The sequence below is a fragment of the Culex pipiens genome, chromosome 2 (assembly GCF_016801865.2).
Source record: "Culex pipiens pallens isolate TS chromosome 2, TS_CPP_V2, whole genome shotgun sequence".
Classification (NCBI taxonomy): domain Eukaryota; kingdom Metazoa; phylum Arthropoda; class Insecta; order Diptera; family Culicidae; genus Culex; species Culex pipiens.
Window position 1 is genome coordinate 108,793,176 of NC_068938.1, and position 23,559 is coordinate 108,816,734.

At 40.2% G+C, this 23,559-nt stretch overlaps 3 protein-coding genes across 3 annotated transcripts; all 3 read left to right on the forward strand.

Moving 5' to 3' along the window:
- LOC120415676 (E3 UFM1-protein ligase 1 homolog) lies at positions 1-10,613 on the forward strand. The gene is made up of 5 exons (XM_039577263.2): positions 1-185; positions 246-1,700; positions 9,361-9,822; positions 9,882-10,093; positions 10,165-10,613. The coding sequence occupies exons 1-5, from the start codon at positions 109-111 to the stop codon at positions 10,314-10,316; spliced, it is 2,358 nt and encodes a 785-aa protein (XP_039433197.1). The 5' UTR covers positions 1-108; the 3' UTR covers positions 10,317-10,613.
- Positions 10,614-13,372: 2,759 nt separating this feature from the next.
- Positions 13,373-16,319, forward strand: LOC120415666 (uncharacterized). The gene has a single exon (XM_039577246.2). The coding sequence runs from the start codon at positions 13,695-13,697 to the stop codon at positions 16,317-16,319; it is 2,625 nt and encodes an 874-aa protein (XP_039433180.1). The 5' UTR covers positions 13,373-13,694.
- A 21-nt stretch (positions 16,320-16,340) lies between these two features.
- Positions 16,341-23,024, forward strand: LOC120415667 (uncharacterized). Its single transcript, XM_039577247.2, has 5 exons — positions 16,341-16,473; positions 16,533-16,733; positions 19,081-20,243; positions 20,300-20,360; positions 22,539-23,024. The coding sequence occupies exons 1-5, from the start codon at positions 16,341-16,343 to the stop codon at positions 22,829-22,831; spliced, it is 1,851 nt and encodes a 616-aa protein (XP_039433181.1). The 3' UTR covers positions 22,832-23,024.
- Positions 23,025-23,559: the final 535 nt, after the last annotated feature.

A 23,559-nucleotide genomic window follows, 5' to 3' on the forward strand; every position in this document is an offset into this window, starting at 1 on the left:
GTTTTTCCTTCCGTACGATTTGAGTGAGCCAGCAGCTGGTCCTGTGATTTTATCCGCAGTTTTTCCAGAATTTCCCAGTGCTAAACGAAGCGAAACCCTTTTTCCACGATGACTTCCGACTGGGACGAAATCAAGCGGCTCGCGTCCGACTTCCAGAAGGCCCAGCTGACGACCAGCTTGCAGAGGTAGGTTCCTGCGATTCTTTTGATGTGGCACTTTCACTTTTGGAATCTTCTTCCGGACAGGTTGTCGGAACGGAACTGCGTCGAGGTTGTGAGCCTGCTGATTGAGAAGGGTCTGCTGGAGGTGATTTACACGACCGATGGCAAGGAGTATTTGACGCAGGTCCATTTGAAGCAGGAGGTGCGGGACGAGATGTTCGTGCGGGGAGGCCGGGTTAATCTGGTCGATTTGGCCAAGGCGTTGAACGTGGACTTTGAGAAGGTGCAGGTTGTGGCGGAGCAGATCGTGGTGGAGGACCGGAGTGTGAAGTTCATTTTGGGTCAGCTGATTGAGCAGTTTTATATGGAGCGGGTGGCGTCGGAGATTAACGAGAAGTTGGCTCAGGTTGGGGAGATTAATGTGGCTGATTTGACGGTGCAGTACGATCTGCCGGCGGATTTCATTTTGAACAATATCATTTTGAGGCACTTGAACAAGACCATTATGGGCAAGCAGGACTCGTCGAATGCGAACATCTTCTTTACGCAATCGTACGTGGCACGGAGCAAGGCCAAGGTCCGAGGTGCCCTGGCGGCGATCACAAAGCCAACGCCGGTGTCGGCCATCCTGGCGCAGTGTGGAATCCCGGACCGGTTGTTTAACCTGCTTGTGAACGAAGTGGCTACGCTGGGAAGTGTCACGTCGAGGACTCCCGGGGCGTTGTACATTCCGCACATTTACACCAAGACCCAGGTCGAGTGGGTTCAGAACTTTTACCGCCAGAACGGCTACTTGGAGCACGATTCCGTCGCCGGACTGGGCGTCACGGACGTGAAGAACTTCATCGTAAACCAACTCCCGAACGAGAAAATTGTCCACCTGAAAAAGTGCAGCGTTGGAGAGAAGCTCATCGATCAGGTGGCCTCCTCGCTGGAAGAGTGCATCTCAACCAGCACGTACTTGGACGTTTCCACGGTCCTCCCCTCAATCATGAGCGACGAAGATGTGGATCAACTGCTCACGATCGTCCTAACGGCGCCCATGCAAAAGCAAGTTCTCATCTTCAACAGCACAATCCTCACCACCAAGTTCGTCGAAGACATGATCAAACCGTGCTACGAAATCGCCGTTGAAAACGCGAAGAAATCCGTCGACAGCGGAACCTACCAGCAGTACATGGCGGAGAAAATGATGAAGCACCAGGACGTGATTCCGGACAAGGAATCGGCGGAAAACAAGGCGGACAAGCGTGACGAACGTCGCAAGAAGGCTGCGGGTGGAAAGGCCGGTGGAGGTGCGCAGGGTCGGGAAACGAAGACCAAGTCGACGAAGAAGCACGCCCGCGGACATCGTGGAAACGTGTCCGATTCGGATGAAGATTTCGGGCCTGCTGAGAAGAGTGCCGGGGGAAAGAAGGGTGCCAAGGAGGCGAGCATTGAGTTGATTACGGTGAAGGACATTTCCAAGGTGCTGCACGGAGGGTTGGAAGAGGAGGGACTGGAGGATTTGGCGAAGCAGCTGGCGCAGCATTACTATCCGTGAGTATGGGTTTGGTGTTGGGTTTTGGTAGATGTCAGTTTACTACTGAAAATTGTCATCGATTTTTTTTTAAGTCGACAGATTTGTTGGTATAGAGTCAACAAGGCTACATCTCAAAAGTGAGTCTTCAGGACACATAACTTCGGTCGGTTGAGAAGTTCTAAAAAAAGAACACCAGCCTAAAATCAATCAATCTTACTCAAAGGTACTGGTGTGCCATTGCGAAAAACTTTGGCGCAGGTCGGCCAGATAATAGTACCTACGTCACTGTACAAATGGTTATATCTCTGTTCAGACAAATCGATCTTTCAAACAAAACGTGCGCTTCCCAAACGCCGACGTGAACTTCAAGTACCTAGAAATGCATAACATTTTGGAGAATAATTAGCAATACGTTACTACCGAACGTGATGTATGACTCTAGTGGCTTTGTTCCATAGCTTACAGTTAGGATAAGCCATGTTATTGCTGAATACGAACTAATATTTGTTTGTGCAATAGTATTCAGTTATGATCGAAGTTGTCGGCTTCTATTTTTGTTACTGGTGGGTCTTCTGGTACCGCTGCGTCTGTGTTGTTTAAATGCACTTGCTTTTGATCACAGCCGCTGCTTCAAATGGCCTTGCTGCTGCTGCGCCGCCACAACGAGTTCAAATCCCAGAGGCTGTTGTTCATGAACGAATGCCTGTGTTTGACTATATAAGTCCGTGGACATTATTGATAACATCCGCCACATGCTTCAGTATCTTGTGCACTGTTGCCGGCAGGTAGTACATACCAGGGATATAATGCAACCAACAACTCAGCAGTGTCTCTACAATACTTCGCAAATTAGTTCGTGTTGATGTTGTTACTTGACGTCAATACTTGTAGAATTACTGAGCATCGCTCTAGCGCATTTTCGTCGTGCAAAAAATAGATTATTTGCAATAATTGTTGAAGTATTAATAATGAATATATTATACAATTTACCTGTGCATTTTGCTGTTTTAGCCGGGCCCGCAAAGGACAATCGTGAAGTATTCGCAGTGTTAAACGATCCAATTCCTGAAGATCGCACCTGGTCGACATGCAGACTCATTTCTGTACGAAATTTTTCTTGAATTTTCGTTTTTCGTTCCTCAACTAGTTTCATCTCTTTTGCATCAACCTTCCACTTTTTGATCTCCAGTTTAAATGCAATGTGGAATGTAGGAAAACATTTCTGAGATCCTCGCCAAAAAACACTTATTCCTTCGAACCACTCAACCGTACAAGCACCTCCTCGGGCCGTTTCATCGAAGCGGTCGATCCTGCTGATCCTCTGGGGCTCTGCTTTGCGCCTGCTTCTGATCTTACCGAGCCGATACAGACCGCTGATACTTGCCGCGCTATCGCCGTACGGCAGCTCACAATTTCCACCGTTGAAGGTGGTCATAACTCCTTTTGTCACCAGCTAACCAGACATACATGAGTTCCTGAAGACAAAAGCAGATCGACTCACCAGAAAATGCCGCTTCCCGCGCCACGAAGTCGATCTGGATGAGGTTCGCGTCCGCTGATGAAAAGTTCTCTCGTTCTTCTCCCCGTCTCGTCCACCCAGAACCGAAGAGTAAAGAATTGTAACGCACAAAAATGATTAGTTCTAAATTGTATGCATTTATTGGCCTATTTGGGGGGGAATATCAAAAAAATCAAATGAAAAAGAAAGTTTTACATATTTGGATCCAATATTTAATGGCGCTCCTTCTTGTGCGACTTTATTTTGCTGCATTGATTAGCAGTCGAAATGCTGTTGGCCAAACTGCATCCGTAGACTCCTTCAAACGGCCCGGTCTTCGTGACCCGCCGTCATTCCAGCATCCCGCCGAAATGAAGGGACCGCACCGGCTCCCAGCCGTTTCTCCAGCCGATTCTCCTGCTGTACCGCTCGTCCAGCGCTGCTCGATCCACTGCTGCAGAAGTTGTACTCCTTTAGCCGCCATTTTGTTGAATGTCTTGAAGTAATGTGGAAAAGAAAAAAGGGCCTGGACATAGTCCAAAAAGGGCATTAGAAAATGAATCGTTAAAAAAAAACTGTCCCAAACATCCAGGGCTGCGGAGTCGGGTCATATTTCAAACGACTCCGACTCCGGCTTTCTCAGATTAGCCGACTCCGACTCCGACTCCGGCTCCGGCTTTCAACAAATGATTGGCTCCGACTCTGGCCTACCAACTCTAGCCGACTCCGACTCCAACTCCGACTCCAGCTTTCAACAAATGGTTGGCTCCGACTCCGACTCCACGTATTTTTAAATGTTTCAAAAGTTAGTTAACTATTATTAGTTAATTATTTTTAAAACATTGATAAATAGGATTATTTAAATACTCTCTAAGCGTCATGTTTTCTCAAGAAAAATAAGTAAAGTAAAGTAAATAAACGGAAAAAAGTTTCTAGTTTACATGTATGTTATGGAAACAGAAATAAAAAAATATCTTCAGTTTTAGAGGCATTTTAAGAAGAACAGTTATGTTAGTAAATTTGGATTTATTTGCTTAACCTCAAATTTGAAAATATTTTTTTTTTCAAAGCTAATAAATTTAAATATTTAATTGTTATTTTTGAATGAATAATTTAAAGAAACCTGGCCTTAACGATCTATTGGACATTACAATTCAATTTGCTCACTTTCAGGCTGACATTTATAAGAAACACAGTGACAGGCACCTTGTTTTTTAAATGACAATTTTAAACGAAACATTTTTTTTGTTTTTTTTTTTTAAGACGTACATGGACATCACGCCATGGCTAAGATGTCCTTTTCAAATATCGGTGACATGAAAAATATTTTACCCTGGAAATTTTTAATTTATTTTAATTTTAAAATTTTATATACTTTAAAAAGGAGGCGCACGATACTTCGTGAATCTTCACCTAAAACGAAGCTTTATGAATGATCTTGCGCCTCCATCAGAATATATGAAAAAAACTTAAAATATTATAAAAAATAAATATCCACAAGTAAAATATTTTCTAGGTCACAAATATTTCATTTTTTTTAATGTACATTGATTTGCAATGATTATCAACTTCCGTTATATTGACGTGGGATATACAGTATGAGGAAATTCGTACCAGTTGATAGTTTGTTAATTTTGTTTTTTTTATAATATTTGAAAAATAAATTAAAATCCTATATTTTGTTCTATACATTTTTTTATTTGTTCATTTTTGTACTGAACTCTTGAGATTTGTTCAACGATAATTTGCAACGATATCAAAATAGTTTACCTAAAATCAACATCAATATCAACAATCAATGATTATTTCAAAATTATTTGCAACTTCTTTTGATATTTTTTGTTAGTTTTAATTATTTTAAATGCAACACTTTGATTTTCTTGTACTCAGTTATAAACAAAATGCGCATGTTGAGTTCCAAGTAAGAGATTCACGCAGAAAAATGTTTTGTAGAATCAGCCTGTACGAGGCTTGATTCAACAAAATATTTTGTTGAATATAATCGACAAAATTATTGGACTGAATCAACCCTCGCATTTTGTTGTTTCAAATGGAGATATTTTGTTGTTTCAAACCTATTTTTTTGTTGAATCTACCCTCATTTTTGTTGATCAAAATTTGACAGAAAGTGCGTTCAAATCAGATTTTTGTTGAAACAAAGTAATGTTTTTGTTGAAATAAGACCTGGAATTTATTTGATACAAAAAAAAACAATGAATTGAAATAAGAATGGTCATTTTCGCAATTTACTTTATTTATTTGACAAAAAATTAACAATTTCAATCGGCACCTCCAAGCGTTAAAGCACGATCTCGAGCACGATCGGTTCGTGTGCAGTTAAGCAGAACTGCACCTGATGCCAATGCTGTCGCCGTCCCGGAAGGAATCAATGACGAGCTGTATCCGCGGGTTGAATGGGTCGTGTTGCCACTCGCATCCATCATATTGAGGTTGTTTCCCGCAGAGGTCTACAAGAGTCAAAATGGGCGTTTAGACGGGGTCATTTGAGATAGAATGCCGAGGCTCTTACCAAGCGTGTTCCGTAGAGGTTATGGACAAAACCGGGACGGTTCTCCGCCGCGGGAGTAACAGACGGTGTAATTGCTGGCACCTGCTGCATCCGTTTCTCAATTGTCAAAACTGGGTCGGCCTGGTGGTTACGGTACTGTTGATCCCACCCATTTCACGCACAAATGTATTGAACATTACGAAATTTGGCCAACAGCGGACAGCCCTTGGATGGGTAGATCACGTGAACGGAACAGACGAAAAATCCGGAAAACAGACTTTAAAGACTGAACCGCAACGTTGAAGAATATTTAAAGCTATATGTTTTGACGGATGGTGGGCACGTGTAAACAACAATTATTTTTATTTAATCAATAAAACGGCTAAGTTGATTCAATGCCGTTTTTTGGTAGAATCAACGCAATAATTTTGTTGTTATTTCTTACAAGGGTTGACACGAGGGGGGTGTCACTCCCGCGTTGACCGAGCGATAAAGCTTCCTTTTCATACCTTTGCAGCGCTAACTTTTGCTTTTCCGCTTTAACGCGCGATAACCGCGTTAACTCGCTTTTTGCCTTACCTTTTCTTGCGTTCACGCATCAGACTGCTCGATTTTTTTTGACAGCGAGAACTGTCAACAGCAAATGACAGATCTCGTTGTCAAATCATTCGAGCAGTTTGTTTTGCTTTTTTTTCTTGAAAAATAAAATCTCCTGCCAACTTTTCGTAAAGAAACAAAAGTTTAAACCAAAAAAGGAGCGGTGTACCAGGAAACATTTGCAGCTGCCTTCAAGGGTCATGTTTCAGAGACTTGAAACGGCCAACCTTGTTGGATGATGACTTTGGCAACAGGTTCAACCTGCAGAAACGGATCCCGGAGTTTGCATTGCGGAGATCAACATTGACGAAACGTTTAAAATCGTACCACCTGGCCCGACACCTGTAAAAGCCCGCTAATCTGAGCTACAGCCGCTAACCAAACCGATCTTCGCAACCTGCTGTTGGTGAGTTTTGATCGTGAAGTGGCTTACTCGAGTTTTAACTCTAGTTATTTCAAACCTGTCCAACAGAACGGCGTGATTAAGCTTCTGGCGCGGGCAACAACAACAAATCGCCGATAGAAACATGCAACGCGGCCAGCTCGACTGCAGCCGGTACAGAATAGAAGCCGCAGTTGTTCCGGAGACCGTCGCGGTTACAAATCAATAACACGGCCACGTTGCTGAACCTGCTGATCGCGGCCAACAAGGAGTTAAGTCGTTCTTCCACTCGCTAAACAAAAGAAGAATCGAAGCCGTCGGGGAAGATCAAGAAGCAACTTTCGTTGGTGGAGGATCGTGAAGAAGGGGAGGAGGTGAAAAGTACACCGACGAGGGTTTCGTAGTGCGGAATATGCCTTCAAGCGGGACAATTCCGTGCTCCGGGTCAACAAGTTCCACAAGTCCCACGCCAAGAAACGAAAAGTGGAGCAGGATGATCCTCCGGAAGACAATAAACCATAAATTTAAATATATTTTTTGATTTATTTCATACTACTCGATCAACTCCAGATTGCCCTTCCAGAATTGATTTCATGAACTTGCCACGGTCAGCTTTTTGATCGACTCGTTGCAATCCTGCAGCTGGTCCCGAATCTCCAAATCGCGACGCATTCAGCCTCCTCCTGCCTCCCATTCTGCTAACTCTTCCTGGTTCGTTGAGCACCTCCTTCTTGTTCTTGTCACCGTGGAACAGCTGCTGAGGAACTTGAACTCTTGAACTTCCGGACCGACAGTCGCTGCTTATTACGGTTAGGTCGCGCTACACGTACGTTCGCGAATGATTTTTTTGGCAGGACCGGAAGGCATTCTGTATCCACGTCCACCTCTTCCTCGTCCAGCGTTTCAACGCTCTCGGAGTCCATTTCGAATCCGTCGCGCCCCCGGATTATGCTACGCTCATCGTCATTGCTGATCTTTAGCCGCATCAGCAGTTCCCTGGCCAAGGCGATGGTTCTCGAGCCCTTGAAGAAATTCGTTAGCTGCTTGGCGAACATTTCGGCGATACACTGGAGGGACGGTAACAATTAAAATCCTAAACTCGACCGCTCAAAAAAATCTTGCCCTCGAAATCTTACCTCCTCCTTGAGTTTGCAGTCAGAAGATTTTCCGTCTTCCCTTCCATGTCCACCCGTCCGTTCCCGTTCACCTCAACAAACCCTGTCGGCATATTCTTCGGCGACCGCATCTGCACCACAATACGAGACGATTTCACCTGCTCCGTGGGGACCACCAGCGAAGCGGCACAAACCAGCACCGATTTCGTCACCGAGGGGGGAAAATAAAACTCACAGATTACTTTGTTTATTTTTCCTGAAACTGCAGGAAAAATAAACCAAAACAAATACCGAGTTGCCAAACCCGATCAAAAACTACTCGACTTAAGACAGCAAGGTTGCAAGATCGATTCGGTTGGTTCAAAAGTCGAGCAGACGCTGGCCGCTTTAACTCGCTTTAACGCGCGTTAACATGCGATAACTTGCTTTAAGGTGGCGTTATGTGAAAACTCGGCACGATGAGAAGCGTTGATGCTTTTCGAGCTCGTTTTTGTGCGTTTTAGTGTGTTATCGCGGAGTGACGTCCCCCTCGGGTTGACAAAATACATCGAGTCAATTCAACGCAAAATTTTGAGTTGTTCCAATTAGAGAGCCTGGATCTTATTAGAGAACGGACATCTCAAACCAAAAGTACCAATCGAAGCACGAGAACTGTCAAACGGAGGTACCAATCGAGCAAAATCCTTTGTCTTTTGCTCGATTGGTACCTCCGTTTGACAGTTCTCGTGCTTCGATTGGTACTTTTGGTTTGAGATGTCCGTTCTCTAATAAGATCCAGGCTCTCTAGTTCCAATTGGTTTTGAGGGTTATTTCAACAAAAAATCGTAAAATTGAAACAACAAAAAATATTGTTAATTCAAACAGGCCTGATTTTTTTGCGTGTAGGGCTCTGTGTGTAAGTGATATTGAACTGCAGGGCTGTGCCCATTTGGACATCTTTTATAAGACCCTTGCCTTATAGTTGGTCTAACGTGTTATAACGACTGAACCAATCGTTCTCAAACTTTGTGGTAGCTGTTTGACACGTGGCGTCGCGGTGTTCATCAAGCATTCATAGCATGCTAAGGGAAATTTGATGCTTTTCTCGGGGAAACCGTTGGTTCCGAAGACCCCAGATGTATTGCCGTTGAGCTCGATGGGGGTTGAACGAATCGACCTGGTCCCCAGGCCTGTAGGAGCGAATGAACGAAAATTCATAAAATCGGGAATTCGAAGAAAACATAAAAACCAAAACGTTTTCATTTCAAAAGCTTTATTCAAAGTTCTTTGTCATATGAATCATATGTAACATAACCACCTGCACCCATTTTGGAACTGTGTCTTCAAATTTATTATATCTCAGTAAGTTTCTGACCAAACGAAGCAAAACTAATATTTTAAGCAACTGAAAATAATTTTACTAATTTGAATTTCATAAATAAGCACAGAGTTCATACCATCACTTACAAATTTGACCTGTTACATGTATGTAACGATGTAACCCCTTTACACGAAGAGTCATCATTAAAATCATGATACAGAAACTAAGTTTAAAATAACCATGTTTTCAATCGACTTCTCATCCCACCCACTTCAGCCAATTCAGCCGACTGGCCCTGGCCAAGGCCCACGAGCTGTACGAGATTTCGCTGCACCAAAACAACCAGAACCGGCGCCAAACGCACGCCAACCTGCAGGACAAGCTCAACAACCTGTTCAACGACATCCGCCTCTACGAGAAGGGCATCAAACTGCTCCCCGCGGACGTGCAGCCCCAGCTGGTCAAGTATCTGCTCAAATCGCTCGGGACGGACTTTTGCAACGAAATTTTCTTCTACGTCGCGGCCGAGTGCAATCTGAACAGCAACGGCACCACGCTGACCGTCGAGCAGCGCAATAAAATCGCCGCGGACTGCGGCCAGGAGTATCGGGGGGCGTTGCAGGCGCTGAACAAGGCGACCGCCAGCAGTGCCGCCGTTGATGATTTCTTGATCGTGGCGGAAAACTCGCTCCAGGCGTGCAGCATGATACTGAAGAAGATTGACAAGAAGAAGGATAGGTAATTAACAATCAACAGTAAACAACGGGGTGGCTCTAATTGACGTCGATTAATTTCAGGAACCTAATTCTTTGCCACAAGCACGGTCTGCTCGAGCAGCTGGCCAACTGTTCCGATCCGGCGCTGGTGCTTCATCTGGCCGTCCTGATTCTCTTCACCATTTCCACCCAGAGCATGCTGCACGCGTCCGGACGGCACGTGTCCGCGATTCTCAGCTTCCTGCAGCCGGCACTGGCTCCGGAGCAGGCCCAAACGCTGACCACGTATCACGGTGAGTTGATTCACTGTTTGGAATAAGTTTAGAGCAATTAAATGATTTGTTTTGTTTGCTTCCGTCAACAGATCTTGTGCTGAAGCTGCTGAGCGTGGAGAATGCATCGGACGACAGCAAGGCGGACGCCGACGAGGTGAAGCAGCAGCTCGAGAAGCTTACGCCGACCGTTAAGGATATTGCCGGGAATTACAAGAAGGCTGGGCTGACCAGTGCGGAGTAGATGGTTGGGGAAATTTTTCAGTGATGTTGCATGCTTGTTGGCGGGAAGGGGTTTGCCGGATGCCTTGACTTAGGGAAATAAACGATTTTTTTCTTTGATTGCGATAAATGTTATTGTTTTGTTTGTTGTCTCCGGAATGTCCTGAATCTCTTTATTTATTTCTGTCTTGCCATTTTTTCTATTTATTTTGTTTTTTTTTTTCATATCTAACATTGTAATTTGGGTGAATTGGTACTACCCTATGAATAGGGAGAGCTATTTTCAAAGCAAATAAAAACTTGAAATTTCCGAAAACGATGCACAAATTTTGTTGATATTTGTCTGTTCTATTCGAAACCATTAAAAACGTTACTTAACCTAGAGGTGGTTGGTCAATTCTTCACATTCATAAAGTATATTAGGTGGCATTTTTAAAGTTTTTTTTTTGAAAAGGTCCTTTAAACATATGAAACACAATAACTTAGTGGTCGTTTTTTTAAACTCTAGATTTATAAAATTGTCTATTCACTTGCAACATATGTCGTGATCGCGGACTTTCTTTTATAATAAAAACACAGATATTTTGCATTTAACAAACACACACCTTATTCCACACAAATCAACCTTAAATCTGATTTGACAATCTTCATTCTCTCTTTCGCCGGCCGCGCGCATCTCGCTGTTTTCTCGCTCGTTGTTCTCTCTCGCAGCTCGCTAGCGCGCTCTCGCACTCAATGCGCAATCTGTCAGCTAACAAGGCAATATTTATGAAGGTGCGCACTTTTTGCGGCGCTCTAAACTCTTATTTATGAATTTTAATCTTATTATTATGATCTTATAATAAGTTCTCATTTAATAATTTATTACATATTCAATCCTGCAACCCATAACCCCCAATCCAACAATAAAAGATCCAACGATAGGTCGCATGGTTGATTCTGACATCATTTTCATCAAAATTTCTAAGATTCGGCCTAAAAATGTGCGTAATTAACACTTAAGTGCTCCTAACTTTTGATAGGGTTGTCAGATCTTCAATCTTTTGGGCTCACACACATACATTTGCTCAGAACATGATTCTGAGGTTTTTTCATAACATCATATCTCGGAATTTTGTAAATGAACTCCAATAATTTTTGAGTTTGTTACGTAAAATTTTCCGAGGAATCCGATAAAAATATTTTCATGCAAAGGCTTTTGGTACAGTTTTCATATTTTTTTTTCAAATGTTTGGCAATATTTCTGGAATTAAAAAAAAAAAACATTTTTTCCTTTCACTTCTTAAATGCAACCCGCTGAATTCGGTTGAAACGGTGCGGAGTTATAATTTTTTGACACTTTTTCGAACCACCCTGACTCGGTGTAGGTCACCGTAAGGGTCAATAAAAAAGAATCGGGTCAAAATATTTCTGCCAGGGAGCTCCCAGTCCAATTTTGGGATCAATCGGAGAACTTTTGTTTGTTGCCGTGCTGAGGTTCACCGAGTGCCCACGTGGTTTATGGATTTTCATATCGATTTGGTGTCTTCGGCAAAGTTGAGAATAAAAAAAATCCTGTTTTTTTTTTTAAATTGACTTTAAATCACTAAAAGTTGAATTCTCAACAGTATTACTCAATATTCTATTTTTATATGTTAAGAGGACTAAAAAAGGCATCTTTTGCGCTAGAGTTCGGGACGGTGCAAAATCTGGTGAGATATGTTTTTTCAATTGTGATTTTTGGAAAAAATTGAAAATTTTGCCAAACAAAACTTTAAAAATCATTTTTAGATGCAAAATCAAATTTCCAATCGAAAATTTACAGTCATCCCCCATATTCGGAACAGTTTACAGTTTTGCCAATGTTCAACAAATCATATAAAATAGATTATTGAACAAAACGATTTTCTTTTTCCTTCATGTGAAAGCTTTTCTTGCGATCTTTCGATTGATGTATAGACCGGCTGTACATTTTTACGTTTTATATCAAGTTTTTAAAGAAAAACATTTAGGGGAGTTTGGGGTAATATGGACAGTGGGGGTAATTTGGACACCCCTTGAAAAATCACGTTTTCTTCGGATATAAAGTGAAAACGGCAATTTAAGTGATAAGGCTAGTACTAGAAATGGCCTAGGAGTATGAACAAATAAAAAAAGTTGGAATAGGTTAAGTAGTTTTGGTATAGTATGTGAAAGTTTCCAAAGGCCGGTTGGCACTGCCTTAAGTTCTAATATTTGAGGGTTGGGAAATAAGGTTTTGCAAAGGTTATATGGCAAAAAAGTGGACATTTTTTGTTTAAGGGGGTTGCTTGGACGATGTCTGAGATATGTACGTATAAAAATTGTGCATTTTATCAATTTTTATCATCAAAAATTGCAATTTATGATAGAACATGCTATGGGGTAATTTGGACATGGCTTGTGGGGTAATTTGGACATACCTGAAAGTCTACCTGTCAGGTAAAAAATAACTTTCATGGTTGGTTGAGTTCTTAAAGGGATTTAGAGGGATTTAAAATGTCAAAACACTCAAAAAGGAATGTGAGCAATCAGAACATTCACAAAACCCCTATTTTTTAATTTAGATAAATTTATTGCAATATTCAAATGGATGAAATTTGATTACTGCACGTTTTGCTTTTAGTCAATTTCTGTTACATTTCTAATTTCTATGCTGGTTTACAAAAATATTAAAATTTGAAGGGCTACATGTAAAATTAAAAAAAAAAGATGGTTTCAGGTGAATTAGTTTTATATAAAGATTGATTTATATAAATCTAAACAATACCTTAATCACTAAAAACTATACTATGCCTAATCCAGAATCAATGTTTAAATCATTTCAGAATTAATGATTGAATTATGTATACAACACTGAACAATTTGTTATCTTCCTATTGAATTATAGTTCTATCACAAAATCATTATTTAAACCAAATTTAAACCTTTGATGAAATATTGTGAGCAAAATAAACACATCAAAATATAAAACAATTACAAAAACATGCTCAAAAAATCAAATGTTAAACTTATTCTTCAACATGCACACTAAAAAATAACTAATATTACATTTTACGTAATCCTTAATTTAACCGAAAATTCAAACGTGTAATGGCATATTGAATGTAATTTTACAACCTACGAGCCGTTTTTATCATCAAAAGATGTAAAGTTAGATCAATGTGAATTCACGCTAAAAATTCTATCAAAAGTAACCTAATTTTACATCAAATTTGATGCACATATTTGGAGCATCAAATTAGACGTAATATTCGATCTATTAACGTGTAATGCTACATGATTCAAACTTACATTAGCGTATCCCTCGTGGCATCAAAAATAAGGCAGCCATCTTTGAAAGTGCAGTGCAAGTTGATGAGTGCAAGTAAATTTTTCATTAAAACTTTATTTTGTGCATAAAATGGTTGAATTTAAGTGCCCAGCGTGCGACTTAGCGTTCGGAGATGTAGAAGCCTGCTTCAGGCACATCCGGATTCACCAGCAACGCACGATTCAGTGCCCTGAATGCCGGGTCGACTTCCGGTCGCTGGAAGCGTTCAAAAAACATTTCCGGCAGCGCCATTTGGCCAAATCCGCTGGCCCAGTTTTCAAGTGTTCCGTTGACGGTTGCGAATTTTTCGAAAACAACATAAACAAAGTGTATAAACATGCATCGTGGCACGTTGCCAAAGGTCAACCCGTGTTCTGTCCGTTTGGATGCAAGACATCCAAGCCACTTCCGACTTCAAACGCGCTGCGCATCCACCAAATGTATTTCCATCGGAACCGGTCCGCCAAAGCAACCAGCGTTGAAACTGAGTGCCATCCAGAACCCGATCAGATACAGCAGGACGAACCCATGGAGCTGGATACTGCAGGAACTGGGGGAATGTGCATCCGGCCGGTCGCAACGGATCTGCATCGAGTAGAAATGGTTTTCGGTGGCTTGTTTCTGAAGCTCTTGTCCAAGAACCATGTTCCGGATTCCGCAATTCAGGAGATAGTTGTAGCATTGGGAGAAGCAGAAACTGCTCAAACTGAGTTACTTCGCAGCGCACTCCGGCAGGCAGCTAGAACCGTGGAAATGAACGAGTCGAGTCGAACCAACCTGGAAAATCTTCTGGGAAAAACAAACGTGATGGGTCGATGCTTCGGGCAGGCCGGAGTGTTTCGCACAGCACACATGCGAAAGAAATACTTCCGGGGAAATTTTCGATTCGTCGAGCCCGTTAATATTCCCCTGCAACGAAATGACGAACACAACCAGTGCAACTACTACTATGTCCCAATTTTGGAAACGCTTAAATCTATGCTGGAAGATGAAAAGTTGTTCAAGGTGTTATTCCGCGAGAGAAACACTAATGCCGGATTTATGTCAGACTACACCGACGGACAAAAATTTCAGAACAGCACCTTTTTCTCGAACAACACCCTGAATATCTTCATCTATCAGGACGCGGCGGAAGTAGTTGTTAATGCCATTGGCAACGCCACTGGTCGCCACAAATTGCTCTGTGTTTACATGGTTTTAGGAAATTTACCGCCACATTTGAGATGCCTAACAGAGAACGTGCAACTGGTTCTACTCTGCAAGAACAAGGACTTTGCGTATTTCGGCCCCAACAAGATCTTCCGGAGACTGATCGAGGACATGAAAGTGCTGGAACAGGAGGGAATTGAAATCAATCGAGGATCTGAAAATATCCGGATCTTTGGGTCCATTTTTACCACGATGAATGACAACCTTGGAGCTCACCAGATTTCCGGCCTCACTGAAAACTTTTCCCGCAGTCCTTATTTTTGCCGAACCTGTTACATTGTTCATGATCAGTTCAGCTCAGACTGTTTGTACCAAGCGAGGCCAAGAACGCCAGTAACCCACGCAGAAGATCTTCGTGTTTTGAGTGAAAACCCTACTGTGCCATATCGGGAAGTCAAATCCACGACAATATTCAACGAGCTGGCCTACTTCAACATGTTCGACTACGGTGCTGCTCCATGCGTGGCACACGATTTGTTTGAAGGATGGGCAAATTTCGACATTTTCTTGATTTTGCGCAGACTGGTACAAGAGCGGTTGGTTACGAAAAATTATCTGCAAATTCGGGCAAACTTTATTCTAAAAAAGCTCAAAATCAAGACACAAATTGCCCTAGATTTCACCCGCAGAACGAAAACGATTAAGGCGAAGGCATGCGATGTGTGGCACCTCATACAAATCATGCCGCTGTTGTTGTTGAAGTGCAACATTGATGATTCTAATCCCATGCTGTCAATGCTATTGTTGATTAAGAACATCTGCGACATCGTTACTTCTCCCGTTATATCGAACGATCAAATTTATCTACTGGCCGCGCTGATAAGAGATTACATGGAAAAGAGAGCAACTGAATTTGACGTCCCACTCAGACCAAAACACCACTTCACAGCTCATTACCCAAAAATGATTTTGTGGCTTGGGCCATTGATGCAGTACTGCACGATGTACTGTGAAAGAAAGCATTGTTTCTTCAAACGAGCTCTTCGCAGCACTCTCAACTTCAAGAATGTGCTGAAGTTCTGCAGTGAGCATCATCAGTACTATCAAGGAGTTCTCAACGTTCAAAACCGCCGATTCGAAGACAAAATCACAATTGAAAAGTTTGTCGAAAAGTACCAAGACCTGCCCGCTTCAACACAAGATCAGTTGAACACATTCTCACTTCTCGAGCCTAACATGATCTACATTGAAACCGGTTGTTATCAGGGACACACATACAGCAAAAACGATTACCTTTACCTGCAACATGACGAGTATTCGAATAGTATTATCTTTTTGAAGCTGAAGTTGGTAATTTTCGATAGTGCACTGAACCGCATTCACGTTCTCGGCGAGAAGTGGATCGTTGTAGATATTCACGAGAGGGGCATCTTAGAAGTTGATCGCACCGGAGGGGAAATCGATTGCAAACTCATTGAAGATTTCGTCGACAAGACTCCGATTACATCATATTTTGAAAACAAAAAGGAGTACCTTTTCATTAAACACGCGATTCCACTGCAGTAACAACAACAACATCGATACAAAATGGAAAAGCCGGAGGAAACCATCGAGAGTGCATTGCTGGAAGATTTTGCGGTGTTCCGAGTATGCGACCTACAACTACACAACAGGCAGTTGATCGGCTGCGCACCCACCGTCCAGAGTGTGTTGTACCATGGTAATGTTGATCAAAATAGTCCTTGCAAAACAATTTCAACAATTTAATTTTTTCTACAGGTGCAATGGCAATGCGTAAAGAAGTTGACAGGATCGTTCTTGCTTCCGATGGCTGCGAAATCTCGTCTGATCTAGTTCTGATGGCGTTGCAAGGCCAGATGATGATTTTGCTGAGTCCCGAAGAAACGTGGATGCCGTACGGCCCTGCCAGCGTACCTTACGACCCCAGCATTAATCCTCCGTACGTCTTCCAACCAAACGGTATGTTTAACTATATTTAACCTTATTTACGAGAATTTAAACAGGTTCTAGATTGATTAAGGTAACTAGCTTAAATTACGAATGTTTTTGTTCCGCACAGTTTGACGTTTGAGGTCGAGTTGAATCAATGTAAACATAAAGTACACTCTTAACGAATAATATCAAAGTGCTGAGGTTACACGTGGGTTACACGCATATTTATATCCCTTAAAAATACTTAAAAAACAAAATAAAAAAAAAACAAAACCAGTTTAACACGATTCAACGCAGGATAGAATAACTTGCCTTTCTTTTACAAGAGGGCTTTTGTTAATTTGATTTGGTTAACCGCGGTGGATTTTCTTGAAATAATTCGAACTGTCAAAAATCCACCAAAGCATCTACCGGTGGATACTTTTCTACCACAGATTTTAGTGCGATCAATGTGGTAGATGCTCTGGTGGATTTTTGACAGTTAAAATTATTTCAAGAAAATCCACCGCGGTTAACCAAATCAAATTAACAAAAGCCCTAAGGTTTATTATTAAAAATTATTGTAATTTAAAAAAGAAAATTTTACACAGCGCAACATTTGCTATTAGTATGAAATTTACCAACACTTTCAAAGTATGTTTACATTGCAGCTGGGGGTTTGTTTGCATTCAGCATAAAAATTAAAATAAAAAGCCTTCCTCCGACGACATGACAAAACACTCGGTGCTAAAATCTAAGTGAAAAATTGTCCCACCGTGAATCCCGTGAAATCACCGTGATTGACAAAAGCCGCGGACCTCCAATACGGAAATTCTGTTGTTGGCAAATAACAATCCCAGCGCAAAAAGCATCCCCACGTTGACTATTACGCCTCTTCCGGAACATCTTCGTATTCAACAGCGACCTTTTGGAAGTTCTGGAACCGGTCCAAAGCGCTAGCAGTTATTGTCGTTAGGATGGTAGAACTAGGAAGTGGACGCCGGCGCTGGCGGAACTAGAACTTAACAACAACGGATCTGTTCCGTTTATGTTGGTAGGACCGCCTGCTAAACAACTAATTCAAACGCAATAATGAGTAGTACTGGTTCTTTGTGTAAGCTGAATGTAATCTTTTTTTGTTTCTTTTTAACGTGTAATGTTTCTGACGTCTCCCGCTTGTATATTTGTCATAGTTTTATTGTAACTTAAAGTAAATCAATGTAGTGATAAGTTTCAGTGTAATTTGTTAGTTAATTGGTAACGAAGTTAGTAACAAATGTCGGTTTTACTAAAATTTTAGGCTGTTTTCTACGCGAAGCAATCTGGTGCCCGAGAAAAATACTCTTCAGATGAACGTACTAAACGTTCCAACATTTCCGTAGAAACGTTTTGTTGTGACAGAAATGAAGTGAAGTAAGCACAACAAAACAAAAGCTTGCGGTTGAAATTCTTCTCCTGCTCGGAATCTGCGGATGTGTTGAACAGCGTCGGTGGCTTCAGCAGGTCCAGCGATGTGCGATGCCGTCTTCCCAGCAGGAGTTCTGCTTAGGTTTTGCTCTGCAACACTCTTCGACAAGAAGTGGATTTTATTCATTGCGCGCTTAAACTTGATCACGAGGCGCTCAACTAGCCCATTCGACTGCGGGTGGTACGACGTTATCTTCAGGTGCCCTCGCGGGTAATTGCGTGCCTTAGTCGGTGACCAGTGTCTCCGGCATGCCATGCAGCGAGGGGTTAAAGTTGTTTTTTTTGCATTTTTGGCACACTCGTTGCACGAATGAATTTTGGCGCTGGGTGATGTGTTCGTTGCACGTGTTGATCAGTGAGGTCGGTTCTTTTTGTCAGCCAACCCGTCTGCACAACTGGATCACCTGCTTGAGCCTATCTAAAGCTTTCCGTCCGGATGTACAGGATCGCAAAGTCGTAGAACACGCTGCCCAACGCTGCAATTTGTTCGCCGTGTACATCGGGATGCCCTTTTTGCTTCCGAAAATCGCCAGCAACCGCCAAATTTTTCTAAATCTGACTGTAGTTTGCTGCAGCGGGAGTGAGACTGCAAGATGCGAAGGATATCGCTTTAACGGTACCGTCTGGCAACTTGTGGGCGATGCGCGCGCTGGTTCTGTATTGTGAAGCGTCCGCCAATGCTAAAATGTCCAGTTCAGGGTCCTTGGTCTATGGGATACTGGAGTTTGCACAATCCGTCCTCACTCGCCATCCTCCTCCGCCTTTTATTCTTCTTAGGATTGGATTTGTGATTAGGCTAACGATAGAAGAAAAATATTTCTCAAAATTTAATTCGATACATTAAATGTTATTCGAGAGAATGATGTTTTTAAAACTATTTTTTTTTGTTCTTTAGATTTAACAAACGTTTTAATTCTCTATTTTGCAGCAAACGAAACCTCAACTAACGCAGAAGAGTCTAGTGAAGATCACATTGCCGGCGCGTCATCATCAAACGGTGAAATTGAAATACTCATCGAAGAAAATCCTGTCAAGACCCCACTGTCCCCTATCAACGATTTGCGTGACGGTCACTCTGCCGGCGCGTCATCATCAAACGGTGAAATTGAAATACTCATCGAAAAAAATCCTGTCAAGACCCCACTCTCCCCTATCAACGATTTGCGTGACGATCAGGGTGATGCATCTGTTGACGGGGAGAACCAATCACCAAATGTGCAACATAAACGACCTGCTGATCCGATAACTGTTGAGAAGAGGAAGCGTAGGGCAACAAATGACATGAAATTTCAGTCCTTTCAAATAAACTGGAGCAAAGTTAGCGACCGCTTGATGCAGCAGCTCGATCTCTTCCAAAGTGCATGTAACATCAGCCCAAAACAACCCGTTCCACGAGAGAAGCGGGTCACCAACGAGGATTTGAATGAACTCGTGGCAGTAGTAGTAGATCAACTGCGTACAATTGACAAAGCCGTATCGGCTGGAATAATGGACACAGTGGCGAAACAAATTACGGCGAGATATCCCTGTCTAGACTTCTCCGACGATGACGGGTTTAAGGACGGGAAAGGTTTCGTTGCCATTAAGTTGAAGCTGATCCACCGGAACTCATATAAGAACCGATTCAAAGAAGAGGGTGAAGCCACCCAATCGCGATCACAAAAGGCAAAGTTGCGCCACGTACAGAGCGGTACCCTTCAAGAATACTGGCAAACCACGTCCCAAGATTGCCCTACCAGCGTGAAATCAGTTCTGCAGAGAGATGAACCCGACCAGTTGACGAACGACTTTCTGATAGAATCCCAACCATACGTGAGATTTTTGTTTGATAATGAAGAGCTGGATGAACTGCTCTCCCGATTCTCAGTCCTACGAAGAACCGTTTTGCTCAATTATCATTTTGAAAAAGCAACTGGTGTAAACATATCCGACTTGAGCAAATACTTTCTGGCCAAAAAACGCAAGATTATTGATTACTCGCGAAAATCAAAGAAGCAAACCCTCGGAGAGGAGGCCTCAACTTTAGAAATTCTCGATTTTTTGGCACATCTTGTCAACGAAAAGCTCGAGAATCTGATCATTCAAAAAGAGGTAATTGGTTACTATCATTTAATTATCAGTTTTTTGACGATCATCTCTATTTTCAGATGGGCACAAACATTTCGGCGATCAAAACAGACGTAACTGGACCTATTCTTGTCTGTATTGGTGAGTAACTATTATTGATCCTCAACAACCTTACCCAGCCTCCGAACAACAAAAAAAAATAGCAAAAAATCCATTTTTTATCAATTTAGTGTCTTAGAAAAACATTTTTAAAAATACAAAATTTCTGAAAAAAATTAGGATTTGTTTCCGCTTATTTCTTGCACACAGAAAAATAAGGCATATTTTCTTGATTAATTATACTCGATTTATTTTTTGGTTCTATTTGTAGTATTTTATATGCATTTTCTTGTTTAAATATTCTGTTTTTAAACGGTTTATTTTACAACGTTCAGCTTATATCTTTTGTCTTTGTTTTTTTTTTTAAATAATAGATTGTATTATTAGCATGATGTTTTAATAAGAGCAATTAAACTGTGTTTCAAAACAAATGCAGGGTTGTTACGGACGGCGCGGATCGCGCGGATGGCGCGGATGGCGCGTATCGCGCGGATCTGGCGCGGATTTGCTGGCTAATTTTGCTCAGGCGCGGATTTCGCGCGGTATGGCGATTGTCCACGATCCATACAAAAAAGATTTTTTTTGTATGGACAATTGTCCACGAAGGGGGGGGGGGGGGGTAAAAGATTCCCAAAAAAGTGGTTTATGGATGGTCCCATACCAATTTTATTAAAATCAAAATAAAAAAATTCGAAAAAATTACAAAATTTTAAAATTTAAAGCTATGAAACTTTTTAGATTTTCTATGTTTTTTCAATATAAAAATTTAATTTTTTAAATTTTTGGTTTATTGAAAAAAATTCTGTTGCCATTCTGAAGCAGGTAGAATTGATTCTACTCCCAATTATCACAACATGACGAAATCCACTTAGAAATCTGCTAAAATCTCCGTCTAAAAGCGAAATGTAATGTTAAAATAAAAATAAATAAGAAATCTGCAGTTCAACAATTAGAAATTTCAGAATTTACATATTCAAATAATAAAAAAATAGAATTCATTATTTGAAATTGTCAAAACTTACAGAACCAAAAAACGTAAAAAAGTACGAATTATTAAATTGAAAAATTACGAAAATATGACAATTGATTTTTTTTTTGTTAATTTTTAATTTTTCAAGAAAGTTCTTAAGTTATCAAATTATTAAATTATTAAATTGTTAAATTATTAAATTATTAAATTATTAAATTATTAAATTATTAAATTATTAAATTATTAAATTATTAAATTATTAAATTATTAAATTATTAAATTATTAAATTATTAAATTATTAAATTATTAAATTATTAAATTATTAAATTATTAAATTATTAAATTATTAAATTATTAAATTATTAAATTGTTAAATTATTAAATTATTAAATTATTAAATTATCAAATTATTAAATTATTAAATTATGAAATTATTTAATTATTAAATTATTAAATTATTAAATAATTAAATAATTAAATTATTAAATTATTAAATTATTTAATTATTAAATTATTAAATTATTAAATTATTAAATTATCAAATTATTAAATTATTTAATTATTAAATTATTAAATTATTAAATTATTTAATTATTTAATTATTTAATTATTTAATTATTTAATTATTTAATTATTTAATTATTAAATTATTGAGTTATTGAGTTATTGAGTTATTAAATTTTTAAACTATTAAATTATTTTTTTGCCGTTTTCTTAGTTTGGATCATTTTTGGAGTCATATTTTAGTTTAGAGAAATTTAGAGAAGAAAATAATAGAAATTTCGTGTTTCGATTTTCCAGAGTAAAGTTTTGGCGGGAATTATCAATACTAAATCCCTAGATTTTATTATTTGGTGATTTATTTTATGGTTTTAAATTATTTTAATTTTCTAATTTTTTTTCTGAATTTGTTTTTAAAGCAACGATATTTAAAGTGTTGCAAAAAATGCTAATATTGTTTCAGAAATGGCAAAAAATGTTCCATTTGATACAGGAGGGATATGAATCCACAACTGATCAACGGTACTGATCCAAATGCCTTCTGTATTATTCTTTTATCGTTTAAAGTTTCATTCATTATGTTACTCTCTTCTATGTTTGTAGCAATTTTTTTATATGGCGCGGATTTCGCGTGGATTGGGTTTTGGGGTCGGCGCGGATCTGGCGCGGATTTTTTCTCGACTTTTCCGTAACAACCCTGCATGGCTTAAAATGCAATTTTTTGATTTTTCTTTCTTTTTTTTCACAGACATGGGCGATGACAACTGTATGTATTACGTCTACGCTGAGAAAACACGTCTGACCGAGGGAACTCCCTGCATCCTTGGTGCCGTCGAAAACTTGATGACCGTGTATTATGTACATAATTTTATGTATGTAGAACGCTGCTCTAAAATTCTTGAATTGATTCAAGAATACTTTCTTAAAATACTGCCAGCCACGGGCTCCAAAAGTCAGGCGACCAGAGTAGGTGGAAGGCAACGGCTTGTTAAGCGAGTGATTCTTGCACTCTCTGCTCATGAAGTGGAAGTTCCCGAATAGCATAGCTAGTAACTGATATTTGTTATATTTTGATAATACAAAAATAATGCTTAGTTCATAAGTGAGTGAGAAACCAAAAGTAAGAATTGAAATGCATTTTTACATAGAAAGATAAGCATTTGTATTAAATATAATTAGTTTGACTAAGTGTATGCTACAGGTAGTATTAGGTGTTCAGTTGAAATAAACAAAAAACGTGTTGAAGTTATAAACATTGTTGTACGTGTTTTAATCCATTACACCGTGCAACAAAAATCGAATAATGTTGAAGAATTAAGTTGAAATTCCTCCTTCATGCTTCTATTTGAAATGTCATGATTCAATTCGTCGCTTACATTTAAAATAGCGCCAAGTACATAACCTTTGCATGAGGCATGGCGCTATTTGAAATGTAAGCGATGAATTGGTGTTGCACGGTAGATTTAAAAAATCCGTTTATTAGTTTTACGTAAAGTATTCATTACATCATTTGATGTTTACATAAATGTAACTTTACAATACTCGATATGAAACGATTCATGTAAAATTACACGAACGTACTTGAAGTTCTGATGTATTTTTACGTCATTTTTGACGCTCCAGTTATGTGCATCAAATAAGACGTAAAATTACACGTTTTTTTTTAGTGTGTGTGTCCATATTACCCCACAAGGTATGTCCATATTACCCCACAAGGTATGTCCATATTACCCCACAAGGCATGTCCAAATTACCCCACAAGGCATGTC